A 27,974-nucleotide genomic window follows, 5' to 3' on the forward strand; every position below is an offset into this window, starting at 1 on the left:
TCTGCGATGGGAACCATCTGCGCTGGCTGGCCGCCTTCCACGCCGCCGGCCCCGCCCCCGCCTTTGTTCGGCTCTTTCAGCTCCTGCCACTCTGTGCCCTCACCCTCACCGGCCAGCCCAGCTCCAGCCCCACCCCTGCAGCAGCGTGGCCCCAGGCTGCTGCCTCCCAGCTCCCCCAGCGCGCCCTGCACACGCCAAGAGTGGGCGTTAAAGATCTCTCCTTTCTGGGAGGGAAAACTGTGGGAAGGGCCTTAGCAGGAGGGAGCGGGGAGTCCTGCAGAGGCCACTGCAGTGGTCCTGGTGGCACACAGTGGGGGCCGGCGGGAGGGACACCGGGTGTGCGGTTACAGCTGTAAGGACGCTGAGGCTCTGGCTGTGCAACTCCGTGAGTAGACCCGTCTGTAACCAAAATATAAACATGCTTTTTGTTTCTTCGAAAGCCCCCGTAGCCCGCGGCGACATAAGCACTCAGCAGTGCTGAAGTGTCACTCACTGACGTGTGGCTGCTGCACACAGTAGGGTCACACGATCACACACACACACACACACACACGTGTGTGCAGGGCATCCAGGTGCCAGGCTCTGAGCACTTTACTTGTGTTATCATCTGTGTAGCTCCCTCCTTGGGAAGTGTGCACATCCGACATTCCCTGCTGTACAGAGGGGGAAACCGAGGCACACTGAGGTCAGGTGAGGGTGCAAAGGCAGAGCCGGGGTTCACACTCATTGTGCCTTTACCTCCCCGACAGGGGACACCTCCAAAACAGAGCAATCCCAAGACTCTGTATTTAACCACACAGAAAAGACTGATGACGGTTTCAATAGCATGTTTTATTTTAATCTAAGAAAAGTGATTAAATTCAAAGGTCAGAAATATAAAAGATTATCCAAAAAGTTTGGGATTATAGCTGTCTCTTAAACAACCTTGACAAGTACTTGGGCTGGGCTGTGGCTCCAAAGGGTGGGTTTCTGCTTTTGCGCAGTTTAAATAATAAGCCCCATTCGGTACCGTCACGCACATCCCCAGACGAAACTTTACACGTCACGTTTTGGGTGATTCGGGGCCACGAGGATGTGTTTCCAAACACAAGTCTGGGCTGAGATGGCCTCAACCCGCAGGCCCGGCTCTGGGACCCCTCGGCATGGCCCCACAGGGACGGAGCACGTGGTCCCACCTCTGCTGGGGTCCGAGGCCAGCAGCTGGCGTGAGCCGCAGGCGGGTCCCGCTGTCCGCAGCGTGGGCGCCCCACTCCCGCCCCTCCCACCAGCTGCCACCGGTGAGTCCTGGAGGCCTTGGGGACAGAATGGAGGAAACCGTGGGTCCCCCAGACAGTCCTCCTTGGCTGCAGAGGAACGCCCGGGGCACGGTTCGGCCCGGCTGTGTCTCATTAGGGAAGGGGGCTGTATAATTTCCTCAGGTGATAATTTACCTCCCCGGGGGCCCTGGTGGGCCGAGGCAGGAGGGAAGTGGCCACGTGCGGGGCAGCAAGGCCGGGCGGCGCGGCCGTGCGGCAACTGGATCCACTCCCCTGCGGGAGGGGCCCCTTCTGGGCTGGCTCCCAACAGCGGGAGCCCTTCTCTGGGAATTTGATGGCAGGATTAATCCAAGCCCAAGGCAAGACTCAAACAGAAGCTTGAAATGGGAAAAAACAAAGACAGTTGGAAACAAACTATCACACCAAAGATCGTTTGAAAATATTCTTTCCTACCAGGGAGCTACCTGCATTTAATTGGATTGCTTTAGTGGTTGCACAATTCGTCGTGTCAGTGCCGCCTCTGGAAAGCAAAAACAAAGCAAACACAACTTCCCAGAAAACAAACCAACCCATGAATGTTAACTGCACGACGGTCGGCAGAACTTACAGACTTCCACGAAAACCTGGAGCTCCCAACGCAGTCTAACACAGACCCTGCAAGTACCGCAGACCGTGAGTGACGGCTCTGGTTAGGGGAAAAGACGCAGCACTGGGACCAAAGTGCCTTACGCTAAGATTTCTACTGTTAAAATGTGTAGGACGGAGAAATTAAGCTTAAATGCATTCAGAAATTCGTCTCCACCAAGCGCAGATTTCCAAGGTCAGAACAGGGCACATACATTGTATGTGATTAATTTTGCAAAGCCAGCTTTCACAGATCAAAACAGTCTGTTTAAATAGCTCCTTTCTACAAAGTGAATTTACATTTAAAGTACAAAGTGCAAATACTATGTGTTTTTGTTTTTGAAATTGCTCTTTGGTGAGGGAGTTTCCCACATGTCTCGGAACTGCCTTGGCTGTGGGCGGTTCATCCTTGCTTCCTCGGCTGGAAAACACAAAGACAAAAAAAAAAGAGACATCGTTGAAAGAAGTTTTTGCATCACTCATCCGTGGAGACCCAGGCCTGCATTCTAGGGATAAAATATACGGGAAAAGCAATGTTTTAAAACAGACACAAGGAGAAAAAGAGCTGGGCTAATAACCATCTTAGTTGAAAGGATTCACGAAAAACAACGAAGTGTTTTCCGGCTCTAGTAACTTCCTAACACTTTCCCCCCTTGACAGAACTAGAAACGCCAGGAAAAATATGTGAGTGGATAAGATTAGCATTTGCTTCAAATACTGTCAGTGGACTAAATATATTCAATGTTCCACAGAATCTCCCATCACCATCACCATGGATTCATTATGCAAAAATAATTTTAATAATCTAATTTAGGCTTCAAATCTGATAAGGGCACAGCTGATTTTTAAGTTTTCTATTTCATCTTTTCCATTCACTATTTTAGCATTCCAAGAAGAAAAGTGACCTGAAAAGTTTGTAGATACTGATATAGGACTTATTTTTTCCAAATGTTCCAATTCTTACAAATATAAGTCGATCCATGCTTCTGTTTTGTTTTTTTTTTTTTAATTTAAAGAATTAAAGTTTAGGAGACTTCTGTGTTGGCTTTTATTCCCATTGATAAAGACCTGAGGAGGTGATGAGGAAAGAGAACAATATCTCTGCACGAACCTGGCGAGAATCTCTGCTTTAATTAGTTAGGAAGAACGACAACGTGGCCGAGTATTTTACCAGTTACTGAAGGTGTCAGAATGGTTGGAGGAGGGGGGCTGACATGTCCACCTGTGTAAACATCAGCTTCACTGTGTAGCTCTGGTCACTTGTTAATGGTGACGAAAGCAGGAGGTCAAGGCGCCCCTGCTCACCTGTGATTAAATACTAGCTCCATGCCTCCTATCAGCCCTTCACTCGGCCTTTGTCGTCTGTGGTTATTCACACAGGGAAAGGTCTGGTGGCTGGTGCTACTTTACTCTTCAAAGAGACATTTATTGTCTGCAGTTGCCACATCACCTGCAGGGCAGCTGCCCACCCGCCGGGACTCCACCCTGGACCCCAGTCTGCAGGCCCAGCCCCTGGAGTAGCGGCCTGAAGTTGGTACATCCTTTCAGGCACCATAACAAGAGCCGGAGACACTGCTCTAGTTTGTTTTTCTGGGAAGAAGCAGGAGAGCGGGGCTCGTGCCCTGAGCTGGGCTTGTTTAGGGTTGCGTGGTGCACACGTGTGCTGTAATTGCCGTTATCTGATGAAAGCAGCCCTTTGGGGGTCTGTGGGCTCATGGGGTAATCGCTTTCAGGCCAGCCCTGTTCTACAGCGTGAGTGATTTGCGGTGGGATGTAAAACGTTAAAACCATAAGCATTTGCTAAACAAAGGAAAACGTATCACACCTCTTCCCTAATGAAGTGGTTTTAGGTTACATCCAAGGTGTGTGTTGGAGGTCTCCACTTAAAACCCACCGCAAATCCAGGGGCTTGCCTTAGGAGATGCCAACCTGACATTAAACAGGTGCAGAATCAACAACAAATTGAGTAGTGCCCCCAGAGAGAGGAGAGTTTTGCCCTGGCTTGAGTGGAAGCAGACCGCGGTACCATGACTGTGTCGGGCAGTTGCATGTGGAGGGAGAGACTCAGAAACACAAGCCCGTGTTTATGAACACTGGCGGCAGGGATTGAAAATCCCTTTTGGACCCCAACACTTGTCTCATTAGGATTGGAATAGAAGAACGGTCACTCGTGTGCCAGGAGTGTGCTGTTCACACAACCTGAACAAAACGCAGGAGATAAAATCACAAACACCCAGACAACAGTTTTAAAAAGCAACCATTTCCACAAAGCAAGGGAACTCAAATTTAAAAAAGTAATAATAATTGAAATTTTAAATAATTTAAAAAATGGGGCAAAATCTTCACGTTAATGATTTGACAAGTTGACCATCTCAGATGGGATTTGGCGAGGCTGTTACAGTTCCCACAGGGCAGGTTGCCAGTCCTGCACTGTGTCTTCTCTTGGAAAAAACTGCCCTTTGCAAATTGACATAACCCTGAATCGTCATCGTCTATAATTAAACCAGCAAAGTGTTAAGGGTAAAATAGAGACATACTCACCTGTCTATTGGAAGTGCTTTCAGTATTACCTCTAGGGGCTGGCAAGGGGAAAAAAAAAAGATATTATTAAAAATCAAATATTCTTCATTTAATGAAAGGTCCACTATAATCTCAGGAGGGGGTCTGTGCCGCTTTACGAAGGTGTTGTCAACTGGCAAATTTCTTTGCATGAGAAAAAAAATATCAGTTGTGCCTTAGAACCTGAGAGGAATTGGTTCTCGGACCCCGGCACAGGGAAATCTGCACCTGCTCCAGGTCCTCACGTAGAATGGCGCAGAGTTTGCACTGAACACACGCATGCCCTTCTGTGTGCTGCAAACCATCTCTGGGTTACTTTTCACGCCCTGTACAAAGTAAAGGCTATGTAAATAGCTGCTATACTATATTGCTTTTTATTTGTATTGTTTTAATTTTTGTGTTGTTATTGTTTGTATTATTTTTTTCAAGCATTTTCCATCTGCAGCGACTGAGTCTGCAGAAGTGGGCTCTGTGGGTATGGAGAGCGGACCCCATGCGCGAGGAGTGTGGGTGACGAGTATCGCATTGCTACAGTCACCGTGTAGACGGGTTCTGACACCGCAAATGCACCAGTGCAGCAGAGGAGGACGTTTCGTTCCGCGCCAGACTCCAAAGGTAAATCCGATGACTGTGGAGAGTTTCTTGCCGGCGAGTCCCAAACTTTCCCCAGAAGAGAGAGAATTCCTGCCTCTGTGATGCTGGGAATGAAGCCGTAATGCACCAAGGACCAGTTCTTCTCAGTCTTTTAGTTTTATGTCAAGGTCATGAAAAAAATAACACGTTTGCTCAAAATAATTTTGCCCAAATCTTCAAGTGAAATCGAAGCCAGCGGGAGCCTTGGGGCTAGTTCTGGGGCTTCCCTGCCCAGGCCGGGATGGAGCAGCCTGCTGGGTCTTCTGCTCTGGGTCCAGCGTCCACACTTCTGTCTCCAAGGAGACGTCCCTGGGAAGCCCCTGCCCTCCACTGCTGTGTGTCTGGCGACTGTCTCCGAGCTCTTCCCTACCTGTCAGGGGCAGCCCCTGGATTCCCACCTGGTTCCCAGGCTCTCCTCCATCCTGGAGAGGTGGGAGGACAAGCTCCACGCAGCGCTGTGTCCTCTCGTCCCCCATCCCCGCTGTCAGCTCCTCCCCTCCCTCCCCTGCCATCACCCCTGCAGGGCACTGGGGCCTCATCCCCGCCCTGCGACACCCGCCCACTGGGGTCTCGCCCAACCTTGCCCTGTTCAACAGAGTCTGCTCCCGATGGCTTGCCAGGGCATGGACGCCGGGGCCTTCAGTCCCGAGTCTGAGCCCCAACTTCATTATGTCCCCATGGGGATATGTAACAGGCGGCTCAAAGGAAACTGGACGGCGCCCAACTGTCACCTGCCCTTTAAAAGCCACTTCTGGCCAGGTGTGGTGGCTCACACCTGTAATCCTAGCACTCTGGGAGGCCAAGGCGGGAGGATGGCTTGAGCTCAGGAGTTTGACACCAACCTGAGCAAGAGTGAGACTCTGTCTCTACAAAAAATAGAAAGAAATTAATTGGCCAACTAAAAATGTATAGAAAAAATTAGCGGGGCATGGTGGCACATGCCTGTAGTCCCAGCTACAGGGGAGGCTGAGGCAGAAGGATCGCTTGAGCCCAGGAGTTTGAGGTTGCTGTGAGCTAGGCTGATGCCACGGCACTCTAGCCCAAGCAACGAGAGTGAGACTCTGTCTCCAAAATAAATAAATAAATAGATGCTGCTTCTGTTGTCATTCACTTCTCAGGGTGCAGCAGCCCTGCTCTCAAGCTGCCCAGGGCACACTGTTGGTGGCCACCACTCCTGTCTGCCCACGCTGCCCACCTCACCCGTGAGCAGGCCCACCTCACCCGTGAGCAGGCCCTCTGGGTTCTACCTTCAGGAACTTCTAGCACCTGCTGCTCAATCATCTACCTCTGCCCCAGGGACCAGCAGAGCCCTCACCCCACCGCTGTCCTCCCTCAGCCCTCCCCATCTGTTACGTACACCGACACGGCAACACAGGACCCTTCATTCCTGCACGCCCCTCCCGAGGCCCCTCCTGTGCACACAGGCCAAACTCTCTGGGTGCTGCTGGGCTGGGCTCAACCCCACCTCCTGCTGTCTCCAGGATGCTCCCTGCTCCCCATGGACTCCTATCCACTCCTGGAGCCTGCGGGCACTTGCTGTTCCTGCAGACTGTGCCCCACCTGACAGGACACACCTGGTTCTCTCCTGTGCCCATTACAGGTCCCCACCCTGGTGGCCTCTCTGCCCCTCCCCATGAGGTGCCAGCCACCCTTGCACTTTCCTAGCTCAAGTCCCCACCGAACCCTGGCTCTTCTCACTCATTTGACTACCTGTTTGCCTGCCACAGCGCACGCCCTAAACAGGCAATGTTTGTGTCTCTTCCGTGTACTGTGTGGTCAGTGTCTTGGACAGCAAGTCCTCCGTGACTAGCTTCCAGGTGAGTGGTCAGGTAGCGGAGAGGGTCCCGCATCCCAAATTCCTTGCTATTGTGTTTATTTCTATCTGCTCAATAAAAAAAATACAGAGAAAAGAGTAAAATTATTCTATTTCCAACTCTGTCTCCTCTTGTCAAACAGAAACACAATGTGAACAGGTGAAATACAAATGTATTAAGTAAATTGCAAATGTCTTAAACAGTAGCTAAGTCTATTATTTTCATCAACGTGTCAGAATAACTTGCACTCATCCACTTTGTTTTCCTGAAATCAGTGGTTCCCAACCTTTTTGGCACCAGCGACTGGATTCACGGAAGATAATTCTTCCACTGATGGGAGTGGCGGGGGGAACTCTGCAGCCTGGTTCCTAACAGGCCCTGGGGGTTAGGGACCACAGCCTCAAATGACTACTTTAGAGAAAAAATAGGCTTGGTGGCTAACGGTTCAAAATTAAAGACTATTAATGTGATACTTGAATCTATTCTGAGCTTATTTGGCTACTCAGCAATTGCCAGGGTTTTTTTGGATTGTTTTATAATGAATGCCAACCTCCCTGACACTGTAGCTATAGATTAAAAATAAGTTTCAGTAAGAAAAGTTAATATTCTTATATGTGAGGAACAAAAGCCTTGCTAAATAGATGAAAAAAATATAAATTTCATTAATGACACCTGGCAGACTATTTTATGTAAGATGCAGTAGGAAAAAGCACTATTTAAAATATATGAAAGGAAGGAAAATAATAAATTATTAATTAATTGTAATGGAAGATAATGTAAATCATCAAAGTAAATATGCAACAATGTTACATGAACAAAAATAGATTTCAGCGAGGCTGCAGGAGAGAGAGACTATGCATCTCACAACCATCTAAATAAAGTTCAGAACCAGTTGGGACTGTTTACATCATCTGGTATCAAATGACAGTGATTGTTTCCAGGTCACCTTGCAAACAGCAACGTGGCTTAAGGAAATATGCCTGAAAGACACGTAGCTAGCATGACAATTTGGTTGAAAAAGATAATGTGGTAAAAAATGAACATTTCCTAATTGCTGAGTTTCTGTGTAATGGTAATTTTGGAGAATTATGAGGGCACATAGTAATCTTGTGTAATTATTTTTGTTTCTGAATTCTTCAGAAATATGTCCTTTCTTGGCTTTATAATTTTTCAATCATTTTCAGGCAATTATTTCTCTTTTGCATTTTTAGTAGCAAAAATGTACGTCAAACTTTTCAATACTGTGTCTTAGTTGCAATAATTTAAATGCAAATTCTTTTGTAATTGCTTAAAATAAGTGTGATTAATTTAGAAAGTACGTATATTTATATTATGATCCCATTTGTAGGGAAAAATCATAGTACACGTATACACATGCATAGAAATAGTGTTTGGAAAGATATGGAACTAGGTCTATTTATCTCTGAGAATTAAGGTCAAATGTTATGTTTTTTATTTGATTTCTCAGTTTTTAGAATATAAAAATGCATATTTACTTGTGAGAAAAAATACAGGAAACAAATGAAACTAGTAGCAGTTTGAATATTTAGAGGGTCCCAACTAATTCCCCCCTGCATATTTAGGTTTTCCTGACTTTTCACTATTTCAAACAATACACAGTAGAAAAAAAATTAGCTAATAATAAAATGGGGGGGGGCACAGTAGGAAAAAACATAGAAAAACTCTGTAAGGAAAATGAAAGTGTTGCAAAATCAACTAAATATGCGTTCAAATCCCCAATGCTCGTTTTTAACCAAATTGCTACTTTTACCAAATTGTAGCTTATTTTAGGGGTAGATCATGTACTTTCTTCTTGGTTACTAATAAGACAATAAAGCTCAGATGTATCCAATTGTTCAGAGGGACCTAAAGAAGCTAACTCAAAATTCTGCAGAAATTTAAACCCTTCCAGTAAGTGACGGTGACACCAAGAGAGAGCGTCCTGTGCCCGGTCACTCACGCCCCTCCCCGTCGGGCCTGTGCCCGCCCCTCCTGTTTCTATTTCTGCTATTTCTATGAAAACACTACATGTTAAAACGGGGCTGTGTAGGTGGACACAGGACCTTCCTTCTAACTCAGGGCCCCAGCGCTCCTGTCTGCAGGGAGGTGGGAATTTGAAGCAGTCCCCAGTCCTCCACGACGCTGGCTCCGGAAGATTCTGCACAAAGATGACATACTCGGTCGAGAAACCCCTCGCTGCCTCTCCATAGTAGAGGTCTCCTCAACTGTGACGCAGCTCCGACCCTCTGCAGCTCCCCTTCCATGAAGCCAGTGAGCACGCACACACTGGCTCGGGGCCGATCTGAGTGACACCTTCAGTCAGATGTTCTGGTGCACACACACACACATGCACACGCATGCACACACAGGCACACACACGTGACACATGCACACTGGGGTGTCCTCACACTGGGCACCCACACACCGTGTGACCCTCAGGGACTCACTCCTCCTTCATTGATGGTCTCTCCAGCACCTGCTCCCCGTCAGGCACAGTTCTGGGGCCAGGGGCACAGCCCCTGAGGGTCCCCAATCCCCAAGGGTGGAAAATGTCGGGAAGCAGGAAAAACCATAGAAGACATAGAATGGTGGAGTGCTGGGGGGAAACAGAGCGGAACAAAGGGAGAGAAAGTGTTGGGCTCCTGGGAGGAGCAGTTTTAGATCAGGAGACAAGGGAAGTCTTGGATAGAAAGCATCCTGGTGAAGCCCCACAGGGTGTGGGAAGGGAGACATGCAGGTGTCTGGCGGGACAGCCTTTCAGGAAGAGGCAGACCTTGGGGCAAGGGCACACCTGGGGGATGGCACACCTGGGGAAGAACATACCTGGGGGAAGACACACCTAGCGAGACAGTCAGGGCACACCTGGGGCCAGGGCACACCTGGAGAGGAAGGGAGGGCACACCTGGGCCAGGGCATACCTGGAGGAGCAGGGAGGGCACACCTGGGGTGAGGGTGGACCTGGCGAAGAACACACCTGGGGCCAGGGCACACCAGGAGAGGCAGGGAGGGCACACCTGGAGTGAGGGTGTACCTGGGGAAGAACACACCTGGGGCCAGGGCACACTTGGAGGGGCAGGGAAGAGGCCAGGATGGGTAGAGTCCGGGTACAGGACAGGGCAGAGAGGGACACCTGGAGGTGTGGGAGGTGAGGGGACGACATCACGTAGAACTTGTAGTCGCTGAAGAGACCTTTCCCGCAGAGTGAGGCGTGGCTCCGCTGGGAGGCTGTGGTCACAGCAAGACGTGACTCAGCCTTCAACAGGGCACCCTCGGTGTGTGAAGGGGCAATTCGCAGGCGGGGGAGGCAGGAGCCAGCCCAGGAGGCTACTGAAGGATTCCAGATGACAGCAGTGGGTCTGTGGCTGTCTCCCTTCTCCTCCTCCAACAACAACTCCTCCTCCTCCTCCTGGTTAACCCTTTTTTCACCAGACCACCGCCTGGCCGCACCCGCTTTGCTTCCAGCTCTGGTCTGGCCGTCCGGACTCCGCGTCGCATCCCCTCATCTTCCCAGCCTCCCAACTTCAGCGCGGCCCGGGCTCGCCCCTCCTCCCCACGGGCGCTTGCAGAAGGCCTCTTCCTGCCCTCCATCCTGAGAGGCCGTGAGCGCTTCCTCCTCTCCAATCCACCTGCATCCTGGGCGTGTTCTCTCCGCCGAGACCTCGTGGGGCCTCGCGGGCCGTGAGAGGGGAACCGACGGCAGCTGCTCCGGGTCCCTCCCCGCGCCCACCGCGGTAGTTAGTGACCAACCCCCTCCAGGATCTTGAGCCGACACCCCCCACTTGCACAAGGGGGGCCTTGCCAGGGACGGAAGGTCTAGAATAGCCGTGGGACTTCTCGGTCTCGCCCTGCAGACAGCAGAAGGGCCACCACGTCCGGCGTGTGACCTCTGCATACGGAGCAAAGCCAGGCGGCCTCGTGGCTGCCACGTGGTCTCCAGGACAATGTCGCCAGGACAACAGAAGTGCAAGTGGCCAAGGGAGCCGAGAAAACACCTTCTAAGTAACTAAGGCCCGGCTTCCAGAACTGGCTTCTTGCAGAGAAAGCAGAACAGAGCAGAACCTCGCAGAGACTCAGATCTAGCTGGAATGGAGTTTAGCGGATGATGTTGAGTGACCGTCAGGACAAGCACCATGGACACAGAAAAAAGCGAAGAAATGCGGCATTGCCTTCTAGAAGCCTCATCCAGATCAGCTCCAAGGGTCTGTGCTTCACAGCCGAGATTCGGCACAGGCTGGCCGCAGACCGCACAGGACGCCAGGGCTCCAGGACACACACACACACGCACACACACGCACACACACACACACACACACACACGTGCTTTCCCACCACGGTGCTGCCGAAGGTGATAACAGAATAAAAGAAGCATAAAATGCCAGCGAGGGGGCAGGACCCCAGCCCCACCCAGCCCCCTGCTGTTCAAATGAGGAGACCGAGACCCCCGTGGGGCCATCGTGTCCAGCACACGCGTGTAGCCAACTGCCTGGCCCTGCGGCCCCAGCCTCGGAGACCTGGCTCTCCCACTCGTGTTCCCCGTGTGTGGACACGTGGCCTCTGGCTGTGGTAGGATTCTCTCTCTCTCTTGTACTGGTTGCTTATCTAGGCCAGGCAACTAAGCAACTAGTTAGGCCTGGCCTAACACACACACACACACACACACACACACACGCACACAAACACACACACACACAAATTCTATTGGTAAAACAGCTAAAACCACTGCTCTGAATAACAGCAGTTATTTGACTGCTTGCCTGCTGGCCTGCCTGTCTGGCTGGAGTCCGAGTTGTGGGGGTGGGCAGTTACTTCCAGTGACTCCCAGGTTTGCATTCAAATACCCGGAGACCAAACGTGTTTGGAAACCGGGCCACTATGACTCGAACGCTACAGACCCATCCTCAGATCGGCACTCAGCTCGTGGGCAGAGGCACACGAGCCCTCCTGCCCCAGGGGCAAGCTGCTGCTGGCTTAGTATGGTCTGTCATTTGCTCTGCAGGCAGGTGGCCTGCAGTTAAACGGCCTGCTGCGTTTTTCTTGCACCCTCAGACCACGAGGACTAGCTACGGGGACGCAGGGAGCAAACCGCACGGGCATCAAGGTCTGACGCACCGCAAGGGGTGAGGGAAGTTAAAGCTCTTACTGTGGCGCTTCTTTGTGCTGGCTTTGCCTTCCTCCTTCGTGACGCCCAGGCAGCCCATCAGCTCCTGCACGGAGATGGCCTTGTCGTTGTTCACGTCGCAGTATTCCACAAACTTCTTCACGCATTTCTTGGGCTTCGACTTTTTCCGAAGGAATCTCTTGAAGGGTTTGATTTCCTTCTTGCCGATGTCCCCGCTGGAGTTTTTGTCCAGAAGCTTGAAATACCAGTGCACCACCCTCTCCTCCAGCGTGTGGCTGGGGTCGGGTTCGGAGAGCCTGCGGGGGGCACAAGTCGGTCAGGACAGGGACCGCGTGGCCGCCTCTCCTCGGCCACGCCTGTCCCCCCACCACCCTCCCCGCTCGGTGGCTCTCACGGTCTGGAGTCTGAGCCTGCGTGTTCCACGTACTGCTCACCAGATACAACAATTGGTAAAAGTTATTTAGAAAATGGATTTGGCAAACATTTTTCAGGCTAGGTTCAAAATTGCAACTGAGGCGGTGCATCTGTGCAGGCCAGCGGTGTAGACTCACTGCTGCCAGCTTGGGGGAATACCTGGTCCTCGAAACGCCGCAGCAATAAAAATACCTAGCGCGACCTGTAGCAGGTGGGCAAGAGCCGGAGCAAGCTCACCTACCTCCACCGTGGAGGTGGCACAAAGGTACGTCTACAAACATGCCTCAGGTTTCAGAAATCCTATTTTGAACAGTGTGAATGTAACTGCTGCTACTCGATCATACATTTGAAACTGGCTGAGATTGCAAATTTGTGGGCCGTATATTTTGCCACAGTGAACAAATCATATTTTGAGAACTTCAAACATTTCCACTCAAAGTATTTAAAATCCGAGCTGGGAGTCTAAAATGCAATCCCACTGCACAGGGCCACGGGAAGGAGGTGCCCGGCCCCCCTCCCTTTTCTCCTCCTGGCCTCACCCCACCGCCTGCAGGCACGGTGACCCTGCCCCACGGAACCCCTGGGAATCACATGTGCAGGGCTCTGCCCTGATGACACTGTCCTCCGGGATTTAGATGTGTTACGAGAAAAACATGCTACTTCATGTTTTTGGAGAGAATACCCTTATTTTTTAGGTCTTAATGCGTTAGGGTCTCAGATGTCTAAGGGTTAGACCGACTTGGAGTTTTCCAGACTTCCCCGAGCCCTGGGCCTCTTGAACGCGTGGCGAACGTACCTGCCGGACGGGGAGGAGGGGTCAGAGACCGCGTGGACCATGTCCGTAGACAGTGCGTCCAGAACGCTGGTCAGAAACTCATGCTTCTTGGCACCGGGACAACCTGGGGAAAACAATGTACACATTTTCATACTTCACAGAACTCGCAACGTGTAACAGATGTTTTCTGTAATGGAAAGAAACGTTGTTTGAGTATCTGGAAATTATTCTGCTGGACTACCTTAATATTAATGAGCTAATCTGAACACTGGCAAACACACTGCAATGTGTATGTGCAGACATGCAGATTCCGAGCCCTAGTTGTTAGTGATTATGATATCTGACATTTTTTGAATTATTAGATGAGACTGTGATTCACGGGTCGTTCAGAGCTCGTGGGTCTTCAGAGCAGCAGCTGGGGGTCCGTGGCGCCGCTACCCAGTGCCATGCGTGAAGCACTATTCCTGGAAGCACCGGGAGTCCCGGCCACACCACGCGGACAGACGAGGAGACTGCTGGTCCAGGTGGGCCCGAGTGCGGCTCACCCCTGCCCTGCCCTTCCCAGAACGGCCTCGCTGGTCAGAAGACGAAGGAGAGGAGTGGGGGCAGGAGGATTGCTCTGAGCCTGACGCCGCTGCTCACACAGTTCGGCAGGTTTAGCGCCTGTGGCTCTGAGCTCGGAGATGACCATATACGACCCCCAGGGTCCAGGGGTGACGCAGTGACTCAGTTTATCCAAACCTAACGTTCTGAGACAGACCTGCCCACGCAGACAGCCTTGAACTGCCCTTTGCCTCTCACCCCAGCCTCCTGGAATTCCCCAAACCCCGTGCGGGGGGGGGGGGAGGGGAGAGTATTCGCTCCCTGAGTTCAGGATAACTTTGTAAAGAGGCCGCCAGCTCACTCTGGGGTCCTTCCTGCCTGGACGCCCCTGGAGTGCTAGGATTACAGGCGTGAGCCTGTAACCTTTAGATTAAGGTCTAAAAAAAAAGACCTTGTAGGCCGGGCGTGGTGGCTCACGCCTGTAATCCTAGCACTCCGGGAGCGCTCACTGCGGGTGGCGCCTGGTCGTGGGGCAGCCTGGGCGGTCCTCGCGCCCAGGACGGGCGACAGGAGGAACGGGAGCTGTCCCCACCGCAGCTGCTCTCCGGACTCGGAGAAGAGGCACAGTGAGCGTCCACGGGATAAACACGCAAAGGAAAGACAGAAGGCGCCATCCTTGCTTCGAGGATGAGCACACTGGGCTTGAGGAACGTGGTGGCGGGCGATCGATCACGGAGAGCGGGGAGGCAGGGGCACGCCGCGTCTGCGGATCCCACCGGCTCGCAGCTCAGCACGATGCAGCGTCCGAGGGGCTCTGTCCTGCCTCCCGCCCTAGCAGGTGCGGATGTCCAGGGCGCAGGCGGCAAACTCTCTCCTCACCATTTGTGTTTTGTTTAACTATATTTTTTGCCTAAAAAAAAAAGACCTTAGTAGGCCGGGCGTGGTGGCTCACGCCTGTAATCCTAGCACTCTGGGAGGCCGAGGTAGGAGGATTGCTCAAGGTCAGGAGTTCGAGACCAGCCTGAGTAAGAGCCAGACCCCGTCTCTACTAAAAATAGAAATAAATTAATTGGCCAACTAAAAATATATAGAAAAAATTAGCCGGGCGTGGTGGTGCATGCCTGTAGTCCCAGCTACTTGGGAGGCTGAGGCAGGAGGATCGCTTGAGGTCAGGAGTTTGAGGTTGCTGTGAGCTAGGCTGACGCCATGGCACTCACTCTAGCCCGGGCAACAGAGTGAGACTCTGTCTCAAACAAACAAACAAACAAACAAAGACCTTAGAAGAGTTTGGTAGAAGGAAGAGACAGACGTGAGAGGAACGAAGGAGAGAAGCCAAGGGGTCAGGACCAAAGGGACAGCTACTGCGCCTGCCCTGCCACGTGCCATGTTCCACGTTCCCAGCCACGAGCCTGGGCGGGCCACGGTGGCACCAGCTCCGGGCGTCCTCAGGCTCTGCTGCGGCTGCGGACATGCCACGCAGGTGCCCAAACGTCCAAACCCCCTGTGTCAGGGCGTCTGCTCGGACCGCCCTCGCTACGGCAATGAGGGCATTCACACCACATGGTGAGCCACAAGCTGACGTCTGCCGAATCCAGGTCCATTTTTTAATAAGAAAAGCTTTAGATGCTCCCTCCAAAGTCTCGGGTGTCTGCTCAGGGGCAGAAGACGAGAAGGTCTGCAGGGCCCACGGCAGAAAGACGTGTCCAGCTGAGAGGAGGGGCGGCTCCACGACCCTTCCTGGTGGCCCCCGGAGGAAGGAACCGGAACACGAACACGCTCTCCCGGGAGACCACCGATGCATGGCCCACGGGGAGGCCGCGTGTCTCTCCGGAGCTCTGGGGCCGCAAGAGAACAGGTCAGGGCCCCCCGGCGGCCACGGGGGAGGCGGCCAAGTCACGTGGACACCAACACGCCGATGCCATTAAAGCCACTCTGGTTTCCGTACGTTCCCTTTTGACACTTGGGTTTTGTTGTCATCATTATTCAAGTGTGCGCTCCTGCCCCTAGCAGGGATCCATTTGCGCCTGTTTTCACTTCGTTAAACGCACACACCCGAAAACAGATGTGCACGGCCAACTGGGGGGGTGGGGCGGAACTTGGGGGTGAGAAGGCCGCTGCATGTCCGCTCTGCACACAACCGAGAAGCAGGTCACAACCCACAGGAAAACCCACGCCCGTGGGGAGAGCGCTGCTTTCCAAGAAGAAAGTTTATCCCATCAGGTGTCCCTTGGAAAGAAGTGGAAGCCATGGGCTCCAAGGGCTGGTGGCTCCGGCCGCTCCCGCCCCACCGCCCGCCATGGCCCGGGGTCCCCCAGGGGCGGGGATCCCGTCGAGAGGAGCAGGGACCATAGTGCCAGGTCTGAGGACACCTCCCGGCCACGCCTGGGCACACGGGGCAGAAACTCGTGAGGACGCCGCAGCCGCTGCCCGGCGAGGACCCTGTAGCTGCCGAGGAGGCCGGTCTTTGCGAATTCCCAACCCTCTGTCACCCTCCAGAGACCCCCAGAAGGATGCGAGGAAGATGAAGGAAATGCCATCATCTGGGAAAGGTCAGCACATTCAATCGTTCTCAGCACCGGACGGCTTTGAGAGAGAGCCATGCCTGTACCTGGGGCAGTGATGACACCACTGGGGACACAACAAGGGATGTTTATTGGCTGTTAATTTAATCCTGTCCCCCCACTGAGGTACAACAGCACAGCATTTTTAATTACAAAATAATATATATCTGTTATAAAACACAGGGTTGGCATCCTATATAAAGCTGCAGGACTCTAATGCAAAAAGGAAAATTTAACACAAAAGGTATAATCTACTTTTAAAGCAATAAATACTAACTCAAGCCTGCTCACGTGTTTCTTTAAATCGTGGTATGCGTTACATGCTGTGAAGTGCACGAATCTTCCTGCTAAAGATCTCATTTCATAGGGAAGAGATACTTAGGATCCAAAAAGGGAGTATTTTTTATTTTCATTTGCAAAGTCACTGAACTTCATTTTGAGTAAAGCCAAGGGAAAAATGAGTTAGGTTCAGAAAGGCGGAACTGCCACATGTCCGTGACGTGCAAAGTTGTTCTGTCTCGTGCTTTACGGAGACATACGTGTGGCTGGCATGAATAGTTGGAGGCCACACACATGAAACCCACCTGCCGTGGGAAACCCTGGCCGGAGGGTCCCCTCACCCCACAGGTCCTGGGAACCCGGCGGAGGTGCCCAGACCCAGGGCTGAGCGGAGTGTCCCGGCACCTTGCATCACCTGACAGGTGACAGGGACGACAGTTCACCTGTACCTGAGAAGACGGCTGCTGCAGCTGTGAGGACGGCTGCGTATGAGGTGGGAATAGCTTGTGTCACCCCCAAATCGGCTGGGAGGATAAGCAGGGAAGTGGTGGCACTTACTGGGACAGGCTTACTCATGAGAGTGCGGATCCCGGGACATGGGGTGGGAGCCCGGGGGCGGGAACAGAGCGGGCACCTGCCTGTCCAGGTGTCCCCGCCGGGGTTCATCTCCCCTCACTCGGCTCACGCCTGCTATTCACGGAGAGCCGAGGTCCCTTGTCACCTTCACCCTAGAACCTGGGATGACCCTTCTTTCACTATGAGGGTGGTTGTACTTGAAAGCTATTCTGATGGGGGAAAAAAGGCAAATAAAAATGTAAAATGAGAAGAACTCGGAAGGAAGAAAACTAAGAAATCCGTGAGAGTGAATTCTCACCATACAGGGAGCGACAGAAATGTCTCGAAGTGAGCGATCCGTCGCTGGGAAATGCCCGGGTCTCGTAGATGGACAAAGGAACAGCACGGTTTGGAGCAAAGAAGGAAACCGCCCCACGGCATCAGGGTTCCCCACTGCCAAGCCCGGGGAGACGTGCGGCTCCTCCTGACAGCTCAGTGACAGGCAGAGACCCTGGTCCCTTGCGGGGGACCGGCCCCTGTGCCTCCCACTGCGGCTCCCACCTCCCAAGCCGCCCTGCCCTCGGGCTCTGGCAAAGGCCAGCTGGGAGCGCTGGGCTCGGTCCATTCCCGCACTCGCTCCTCCCTCTCTGCTCCCACAGGGACTCCTGGGGAAGTCGAGGCATCAGAGACTCGAAGAGGAAACTGCACAGGGAAGAGACGTCTTTAAACCAAACCCCACAAACACGTGTGATCACACATTTTTCACGTTCGGGCTATTGGCTCTTGCTGAACTTGGAAAGTCTACTTAAAATCATGAATTGCCACCAGTTAAAAAGCGCTCTAATCTCAGGGGTTCCACGCCCAGCCAGAGCACACAGCTCTTTCTACTTAGTACTTTCCTGTTTATTGAATGTAGAGCTTCTGGGTTTCAGTCCAGGCAGAGATTTTCCCCCGAAGCGCTATTCAAGGGGCGTGTCTGGGGCCTGGGGGGCCCCATGACGGGCTTTGCACAGCCCACCGCCTGCCTTTGCACACGCTTCCCCTGCGCAGTTGGTGCAGACATCTCCGACATGCAGCTTCCACCCGCCCCACACCCAGGCCTCTCCGTGATCCAGCAGAACTGGTATTTGAGAGAGAGAGAGAGAGAGAGAGAGAGAGAGAGAGAGAGAGAAAGAGAGAGAGAGAGAGAGAGAGAGAGAGAGAAAGAGAGAGAGAAAGAGAGAGAGAGAGAAAGAGAGAGAAAGAGAGAGAGAAAGAGAGAGAGAGAAAGAGAGAGAGAGAGAAAGAGAGAGAAAGAGATAGAGAAAGAGAGAAAGAGAGAGAGAGAGAGAGAGAAAGAGAGAAAGAGAAAGAGAGAGAGAAAGAGAGAGAGACAAAGAGAGAGAGAGAAAGAGAGAGAAAGAGAGAGAGAAAGAGAAAGAGAGAAAGAGAGAGAGAAAGAGAAAGAGAGAGAGAAAGAGAGAGAGAGAGAAAGAGAGAGAGAGAAAGAGAGAGAAAGAGAGAGAGAAAGAGAAAGAGAGAAAGAGAAAGAGAGAAAGAGAGAGAGAAAGAGAAAGAGAAAGAGAAAGAGAAAGAGAGAGAGAAAGAGAGAAAGAGAGAGAGAGAGAAGGAGAGAGAGAGAGAGAGAGAAGGAAAGAGAGAGAGAAATTAAGGCCTAAGTCACACACGGATTTATTTAGTGGAAACTTAAGGCTTGCATTGCACTCAAGAACTATGACCTCACTGGGGTGCAGGAGGACAGCATTGCACCCACGGACATATCCACACTGAGTCCTTGTGGAGCTCTGGTCACTGGTCCGGAGGCTGCCATGTGGCAGGGAACAAAGGACAGGACCTGCCCTCTGGCCACCCCCGCTCTGGGGGGGGCAGTGGCATCCGACACGGGAGAACCTCCCTGCTGACCCGAGCAGGCCGCTCCTCTGCCCAGGAGGCCACGGTGGGCAGAGGAAAAGCCCCCCCAAGCCCTGGGCCTGGGCGCACCCGCCGTCCCCTCACGCAGCTCGGAGCCCAGGGCGGCAGGCGTGAGACAGGTGGGCGCACGACAGTAGGGCGAGAAGTGGGGCGCGGAGCGGCCTCGTGAACCTGTGGGACTCTGGGAGTCACGGAAAGGAGTTTGCTCGATCTGAAAGCAAATTGGAAGCCACCGGGACCCCTGGAGAAGGGACACCATGGTCTGATTTCTGTTCTCCGAGTGCCGGGTGCCCGGCTGCAGGTCACAGACAGACAGACAGACGGGCCCCGGCCGGAGGGAGCCCAGAGCGAGGCTTCCACACGGTCCAGGAAGGGGTGGCCGAGGCTGAGCCCCGAGGGGGCCCGTGGAGGCCGAGTGAGGCAGGCTCGGGGGGGCGTCACGGAGGCAGAGGGTCCAGCGTTTTGGGGATTCGGTTGTGGGCACTGTGGCCTCCGTGCCTCCTGCACACGTACCCAGAGACAGGCCCAGGGCAGCCGCGCTTTGAGTCGATCCCCAAACCCCTTCTCGCAAGACAGCCACATCCCATGTTTGTGTAGCCACGGAAACGGGCACGCGCTGATATTTCCTACGAGCCTCGCCTCCTCCACTAAGCATCTCACGTCTGCCGTCACACCTAACGTCACATCTAGCACTCGCCTTTTACTATATTAACTTCCTGTGCAGGGCGGACGTAAGGACAACGCATGCAGGTCAGGAAACTGTGCGCAGGCACTTTGGTTCTGAGGTTCGCCAGGTGCCTACAGCTCACCTGAGGCCTCCGTGTGCAGCCTGGTCCTCGAGTCACCTTCCAGAGTGATGGCACCCGGACTCCGAGGCCCAGAGCTGCAGAGAAGCAGGCGCGGGTGCCTCGTGAAGGTGTTTGTTTCCAGAGAGATCGCTGTTCACAGTGACAGATGTGCTTTTTTATTTTTTTGAGACAGAGTCTCACTCTGTTGCCCGGGCTAGAGTGCCGTGGCATCAGCCTCACTCACAGCAACCTCAGACTCCTGGGCTCAAGCAATCCTCCTGCCTCAGCCTCCCGAGTAGCTGGGACTACAGGCGTGCACCACCATGCCCGGCTAATTTTTTCTGTATAATTTTAGTTGGCCAATTAATTTTTTTCTATTTTTAGTACAGACGGGGTCTCACTCTCGCTCAGGCTGGTTTTGAACTCCTGACCTTGAGCAATCCACCCCTCCTCAGCCTCCCAGAGTGCTGGGATGACAGGCGTGAGCCACCGCGCCCGGCACAGACGTGCTTCTTAAGCACCTTGTGATGGGGAAAAGTCCCAGCCAACGATGGTTAAAAACACATCGGTCGAAACTTTCTGAAACCTATTTCTACTTTTAAAAAGGCACTAAGGAAAATGCACAAAACTGTTCAATCTTAAGAAAAAAAATCACTATTCTTGTGTATTAGCTCTTTCTATGGTTTCTATATGCATATATTTTCTGTGTTTATTTTCATATTCCTAGATTTTTCATTTTTTTTTTTTTGTAACTCTAAAAGAAGTTCATAGGCTTTAGATTGTGCTTTGATGACTCGACACTCAGTGACATGTGGACAAAAATCAGCACTTACTGGGAGCCAGTGCCTGACAGGAGTCAGGAAGTTACTCTGGTGAAGATGGGACAGGAGAAAGTGCAGACTGGGAGGAGGGATGTGCCTGCGCTGGGCCCAGCCCTTCCCGCCCACCACCCACCTCGGCCGACTCCCCAGGGTCTCCTCTCGGGGCAGCATTCCGGGAATTCTTGGCCTGTGACTTGAATGCTCTCTGGTTTAGGTCATCCAAGCCCGAGATGTGCATTAGGAATTTATCACAGCTAATAAGTTAACTGTGAATGTTTATCTTGGAGACCAGCGTGTACGTTCCTGGAGCCATCCCACCTTTCTCACCTTTCTCGGGGACGTTATGTCATTCAAACCTTTGTTGGATAACTATCTATTAGCTACATACTTAGTGAAAAGCACCACATTTGCCCTCAAGGAGCTTATAAAATAGGGGAGTATAGGAGTGAAGACTGGAGGGTTTACGGCGAGGTAAGTAAGATCGGAGACAAATTCGCATTAACAGGGTGCATAGGCTGTCCACAGGTTTCGTAAATTTGGGAGCTGGGTGGTGCTGGCATTTCAGGAGAGACCAAGGACAATGTCACGCCGTTCATGGATGAGTATGTGTTTGAGAACACAAACTGTTCTAAGGAAGAGTTTTCTTCAATAAATTCTTCTGCCGTGTATCAGGATTATTCCTGGTGCCCTACAAGGAGCACCTTCTCTGATTTGCAGAAAACTTTGTTCTCCCTCTCAGTATTACTCAGCAGCCCAAAAACAACTACCGCTGCTTGGATTTTCCTCCTGAGCAAAATTTGCAGAACAATTCAAAACCGACAACGAAATTTGTAGGTAGAACGCTGCAGAGACGACTTTCACTGTTTGTTCTCAAAACATTTGCACGCCTGCAGCCCTTGAGGCGGCGGCTGTCACTCTGGTGTGTTTTGTGACCGAGCTGCTCAGGTGCTGCCCTCAAGCCCTGCGCGTTAAGAAGCTGGACCGAGCTGCGCTAGGGGACAGAGAGCCCGTGTTTTACAAAAAGGTAAGGAGAGCGAGAAAGGGACGAAAGAGCCCACGGGAGTTGGCGTCCATCAGGAAGGAAGCTGCAGTCACGTGCTCACGGCACTTGAATTTCACAAAAGACCAAGATCTGTGCGTGTTCATGTGAAACCCGGAAGAAGAACTGTGCTGCTACGCCGTGCACAGTTTGCATCTGTAAAACAGCTTTCCATGCCCATCACTGCCTCGCCCTCCACCAACGGACTGAGGCGGGCAGGCTTGCACCCCTGAGGATGTTCCTGACTATTTCTGAAGGTACCACTGCCTCCCTGGAGGAGCGAAGCCAGTGCTGGACACTGCTAAATACACAGTTGCTAACCAAAACGCTTTTGAGGTCTTAACAAACCAGTAATAACAGTGTCACTAATGTTACTATTGCACAAGGCTAACTAACGCCAGTAACAATGTAGCCCTCGACTGACTATTCTACTGCAGAGGGCAGGTGGCATTTCTGCCCCTCACCTAGCTGGGTCAAACAGAGGTCAGCGGGGCGGAGAACGCCTCATTCTTCTTGGGCTGCACGACCCGGGCAGCTACCTGGCCAGGTGCAGGTGAGCTCTGCCTGCAGACATGGTGGCTGTGAAGGTCACACACGCAGCCGTCACCCCGCCCTGCCTGTCCGCCCATCTGGGTGGGAGGACAGCCCCGGCAGGTCTCTCCAGGCCGGGCAATGGCACCAAACAGGCACAAAACAAGCAGCCCCAAAGAACTGAACCACGTCCAGATGTTCAGGCAAAGACATGTATTTTGTTTCTTTTTTTTTTCCCCACACACATGTAGTTTAAGGAATGCTTTCAAGTGGAAGAGAGAGAAACTTTCCTTTCCAAACTCCTAGTTCATTTAATTTTACTTTCAATAGTGTGCTCTACAATGTTGCCCGTTTTGCATCTTTTATGAGCAATTTAAGAAAGAATATAAGTATTAACAACAAGATAGACTCTCTATTAACTTAAAAACCACAAATCTCCAAAAATCCATTTACTGTTGTTATAAGAAGTAAGCTTCCCCTCTACGATGTGCCAGTAAACTATATTTTGTAGCTACGATGACTTTGATCTGACGAGGTTACATTTGACCAAACTCTTAAAATGTTCAGGGCAAGTAAGTGTTTCCTGAGCGCACAGCAGCGAGGGTTAAGCAAAAGGCCACTTACTTTGTCTCTGTTGGTGCCAACGCACAGTGAGTTACAGAAGCTCGCATGGTGCGTGCCCAGTGGGGGCCCCACGGCCCACCCCGCAGCCCCAGCACCCGCGGAAGCGCCTGGCCTCACGGGCCGCTGCCTCCCAACTGTCCGGTTCTGCCCACGCCAGGGCACAGCTGAGCTGGCCGGATCCCCCCACACCGCGAGCCGTTACGTGGGAGCAGGGTGGACGGCCGCTGAGAGATGATGACCACGGAGCCGGCCATGCAGGCTGGTACATGCATGGGCTGCCGGGGACTGGCGGGAAGGACGGCCAGGGGATGGGACGGTGACAGGAGATGGCCCCTTGCCCCCAAATCCACCAATGAGTGATCCAGGGTTTAACTCCCCAGGTGCAGGCAAGAGTAACCTCTTCAGAAACCCAAACACAAAAACGAAGCTGTGCCGAGCACCCCTGAAAAAGAAGGAGGTCCCCAAGAAATCCGACACTTGCTGCTCCCGGGAGAAACGGTCCACTGGAAGTCGAGGCTCCCTGCCCATGCAGGCTGTGCCGGCCGCGCTCCAGCTTCTGGAAATCACACCAGAAGTCCGAGAGCAGGGGGCTGGCCCGTGTCTGCAGTATCTACGATATCTGTCATGGTGTGATTTTGTTTGAAATTTTGAGACAGAAATGAAGGATAAAAGTAGAAGTGACTCCTTGAGCACTTGGACCAGTTAAACGCCCTCTAGAGTCTGGCCAGCCTGAGGGTGGAACCGAACTCACTTCAGAATATTGCCCCCATTTCTGGATTTTAACAACAATTCCCAATTCTAACCAATTTCCACTGAAAACATTAACCTAAGCTACAGTTGGAAGGAATGAGTTCTGTGTTCCACAGCACAGCAGGGAAGGTGCAGGTAAGAGGAAGGCGTTGTGTGCTATGAAATAGTTGGAAGGCAATCATTGCAATGCTGCCAGCACGAGGGAAAGATAAATGTGTGAGGTGACAGGCACCCCAATTCCCCTTATTCGATCATTACACATTGTGCACAGGTGTCAAAATATTTATTACATGTACCACAAAAATATGGCCAACCATTATATATTAATGCATTTTCTTACAAAGTATTTGCCTCATAGGTTTTTCTTTTTACCCTCCCATGGAACGAAGGCGAGTTTGCAGTAGTACACGTGGCAGAATTGGGACAACCCACAAAAGGTCAGTAAGGTCTGGCTGCATTTTTGGAAGTGACGCGAGCAGCACGTTTTAACTTTTTTCTTTACTTCTGTACACACCACAGAGAGACAAAAACGGTGGACTCCGATGACAATTTGATGAATGAGACGTGAAACCACGGCTGAATCTAAACAAAGAATACTCTCTACCGAAAACTTCTACCTCTGAAACGTTTTCTAAGGTGACGGAACCAAACCCTTCGACTCCTATGGTCTGTTTTATTAAAATCTGGTGGTTTTTCTTCCCATGTAGGCCTGTAAATGAAGCCAGCTCTACACAAAGTAAGTGCATATGAACAAAAACATACAGGAATCATTTTCTCCCTAAAAAAAAAAAAAAATAGTCCGTTTCTTCCTCACGTCATCTCAGCCCCCTGGCCCTCTGTCTGAGCTTTGAATCTTTTCTCTGTGTGGCTCTCAAGTAGCGCGATCAACGAGAGCCTCCAGGCCTGTTCTCCTGTCCGGGACTCAAGCGTGGGGTTTCCCGCCCCACCCGGTCCTCACGCCCTTCCGTGGTCACCCAGTCCCAGGCTGGACACCGAGGGAACTATTTAATACTAGAATACTAGTATTAAGTTATACTAGTATACTAGTATAGTATACTTTTAACTTATACTAGTTATACTAGCCTTTTTTCCCCAATTTTTATAAAAAGACTTCATTTTTGAAAACATTACCTATCCTCTTATTTTCCAGAGTCCTGACAAATTTTAACTACATAACAAGTTTACCTGAGGTTTGAACAGGTTGTTGGCAGATTCAGTAGCTTTAGCTCTTGGGATATCAGGTATACTAGCCTTTTAACTGAATACGACAATTCATTCTCCCCTGCAGCTGGGAGTCCCGGACCTCCACCCCGACCCGCTCCCCGCAGCTCCTGCTCTTGAGTGGCGGCGTCCTCCTCCCGGCTCTGTCCGCCCTCCCGGGACCTCCACCCCGACCCGCTCCCCGCGGCTCCACGCCTGGAATTCCCGACCCGCTCCGGGCTCCCAGCCCCTCCCCCGAAGTGCGAGGACGATGACAGTGGGAGGGGCTACTTTGATGCCCGGTCCACAAGACGCGTGAAAAGCCCATGTTTTCTTTTTGCCTGACCCTGCACGCTCCCTTTGTGAGCTGCTGTCCTGACCCAGCGCCGCACGGCGGGAGGTGGGTTCTCTGCAGGAAGGGACCTGCCTTTATACTCCCTATTTCTGTCAAAAAAAAAAAAAATGCTTAATAATGTCATTCTGAGAGAGCGCTACCTCTCTTGGGACCAAAGTCTTCGGCCCGACCACCGGAAGAGTGTCCCATGGTCCTTGTCAGGCCAGAGGCTGGCCGGGGAGGGCCGGGCCGTGGCGAGGCAGGACACGCGGGGCTTCTGCTCAGGGTCCCGCAGAGCATGTTCCTGCAGAGCATGTTCCGTGCAGACTCAGCCACACGCGTGCCCTCTGCGGGGGCCACAGGCTGCCCGGTTGGGGGGTGGGGAGGCAGGGGCCGTGCCTGAGTTTCGGGCAGAGCAGAGCTGCTGGCGACCCACAATTCTGTTTGGAAGAAGCAGATTTAAATGAAGGCAGCAGCGGCGGTCTTGCGCAAATTGTGCTTACTTTATAGGGATGAGATTGAGTCGCTAGGCTCTACGGCAGGCTCCAAGTCTGGCGAAGGCAAGCAACGGAATTTTTCTCACATGGGAAAATGCCCGTCAAATATTCTCCAGCCCAAGTGGGTGAGGCTCCATGACCCGCTAACAAGCGCAAAGTGCTACAAAAATGTACAGTTAATTTCTTAAAAGAACTGTGATGGTATTGCTTGCGTAAGCAGCAGCGAGGAGCAGAAGGTGTAATCCTATTAAACGAATTAGCTCCCCTGCCGCCGGCCCCGTGACAAAGGGATAAAGACACAGGGTTCCGACTGTCCCACTGACTGCAGGACCCGTTCCCAGGAACGCCAACCAAGGAGCTGCACAGCCGTCCCCACCGCCAAGCACACGCAGCCCAGCTCCCAGGACGACCCCGCCACCCACACGGCAGTCATCGGCAATGCGTAACGGGCCGTACCCGACTTCTCACTTGGCGTTTCTATTCCTGCTTTTGCTGTCCTTTTCGGACATGCCTAACACGCTCATGTGTCCATCCTCAACTCGTGAGCTTATAAATCGCTAAATGTTGGACCCTCCAGGCCCACGTCCTCGGTTGGAAAGATAAGAAACGTAAAAACAAGAAACCTCTCCTGGTCTCCCTGGCGTCTCGAGCTCTGGATCCAGCCGGCTCTGCAGGCACAGGGAGGTGGGAGCCGAGCCCGGCCACCGCTGCTGCTGCCATGGCGGGGACGTGGCCCTCAAAGGTGACAGTTGCCCCAGACTCAGCCCCGGCTCTCGGGCTGCCGGGGCGTGAGCGGCGGTTCTACCAGGCAGCGGCGGCAGCACTCACCGTTCCCTGCCTGCAGAATTGAAGTGACCACGTAGTGACCGGCCGGCTTGACCTCTGTCCCTCTGTCCTTGCCATGCTGTTGTGAGCGTGTGCTCCTTCAAGTCCGATGCCTCTGCCCGGGGCACCTGCAGGGCCTCTAGATCTTGAACTACCGCCTGGCACGTGTTTAAATATGGAACCCTATCCGAAAACATGATTATCAAATATGTGACCGGCTAGGCACGTGGCTGACCTCAGTAACAGCCTCTACAACCAACACGCCTTGTCCGGAAAAGGAAGTCAAAATTGAGGAAGGGGCCAATTGCAACCTGTTCCCATGGTGTAGCCTGTATCTTGCTGGGAAGACTCATTCCGGAGAGACGGGTTCTGGGATATAAAGTCCGTCTACTCTGCCGTCAGAGCCGCCGAGCTGTCGTGATCAATGGGGCCACCCACCCATGCTGGGCTCGGGTTTGTCATCTCCAACTGAATGTCTCTGACAAACGGCCCCTGGAACTTGGCATGGCTGCATCGGAGCACACTGCCGGGGGCAGACGCTGGTTTCCACAGGCCGCGTGCTGTCTGCGTCCGTCACACGAGAACAGGGTGTCATCCCTGTGGCTTCACTGCAAAGTTCCAATGTCAGGTAAAACCGTTTTCATATTAGAAGAATGGAAATTAATTAGCAGGAAAATGTCTGTTCCCTTGTATCCACCTCCTGGAGTGAGTTAGCGTGAAAGTCCTATGTAAGCCTCACCAGCAAGAGTGTTTGTTAAACCAATAAACGTCCTAGTAGCAAGACATAGGGTTTTCAAAACTACCTTTGGATAAACGCACTTATACGATAGCTGCCTTTAAAAAATAAAGAGTTGTTTTTTTTTTTTTAAACATAAAACACTGATTAAAATATAAACACGAAATGCAGAGGCTGGCGGGGGCTGGGTGCCCGCACTGAGCCCGAGGACCCTGGTCGAAAACCCCAGCAGGGCAAGGAACGCAGAGCTTCCTTTTCCTTGTTCTCCTCACGCACGTGCACATGCATGTAAGATTGCATGTCGACACCGCGCTTAGCACACGTCAAGTCTCCCCGGCCGGACGATAAACCGCGCCAGGTCAGGAGTAGCCCCGTGGACACGCCTCATGCTGCCTTTAAGTCGTTCATCACCCAGACCCGAGTGGACCACAGTCGGAGCAGAATAAGGCCGTGATAGATTTCTGGCCACCCCAGTCGCACCTGAGAGAAAAATAGCTCTAAAGTTTGACACGGAAGAGGATTCCTGAAGCTCGTGCTGAGTGTCTGACGGCTCGCAGCGGGGTCTGCTTGTTGGCTCTCCCGCCAGGTACCGTTCCCTCGGGCACCGGGAGTCACTTACGCATCCTTGAAGACATCGGGGCCACTAAAGCTGTTCTGCAAATGAGCATCTGAGAATTGGCATCTGGAAGTAACGGATCCCTTGAGCCAAATACAACGTAGTCTATTTTATGAAACCACAATAAAGTGGTGTTGAAACGATGCTTAGAGACGGACTGCAAGCCACAC

General features: G+C 52.3%; 1 protein-coding gene across 2 annotated transcripts in view; it reads right to left on the reverse strand.

Annotated features, from left to right (window-relative positions):
* Positions 1–810: 810 nt before the first annotated feature.
* The window catches only part of SMOC2 (SPARC related modular calcium binding 2), a 154,495-nt gene continuing 127,331 nt past the window's right edge, over positions 811–27,974 (reverse strand). For both annotated transcript variants that reach the window (XM_076002777.1, XM_076002776.1), the window contains exons 10-13: positions 13,216–13,318; positions 12,027–12,301; positions 4,422–4,459; positions 811–2,301 (exon numbers count right to left, since the gene is read on the reverse strand). In XM_076002777.1, the coding sequence (XP_075858892.1) occupies positions 2,284–2,301; positions 4,422–4,459; positions 12,027–12,301; positions 13,216–13,318 (434 nt within the window). In that variant the 3' untranslated portion in view covers positions 811–2,283. The remainder of the gene's footprint in view (positions 2,302–4,421; positions 4,460–12,026; positions 12,302–13,215; positions 13,319–27,974) is intronic.

This window comes from Microcebus murinus, chromosome 5 (genome assembly GCF_040939455.1).
Source record: "Microcebus murinus isolate Inina chromosome 5, M.murinus_Inina_mat1.0, whole genome shotgun sequence".
In the NCBI taxonomy this organism is placed as follows: Eukaryota; Metazoa; Chordata; class Mammalia; order Primates; family Cheirogaleidae; genus Microcebus; species Microcebus murinus.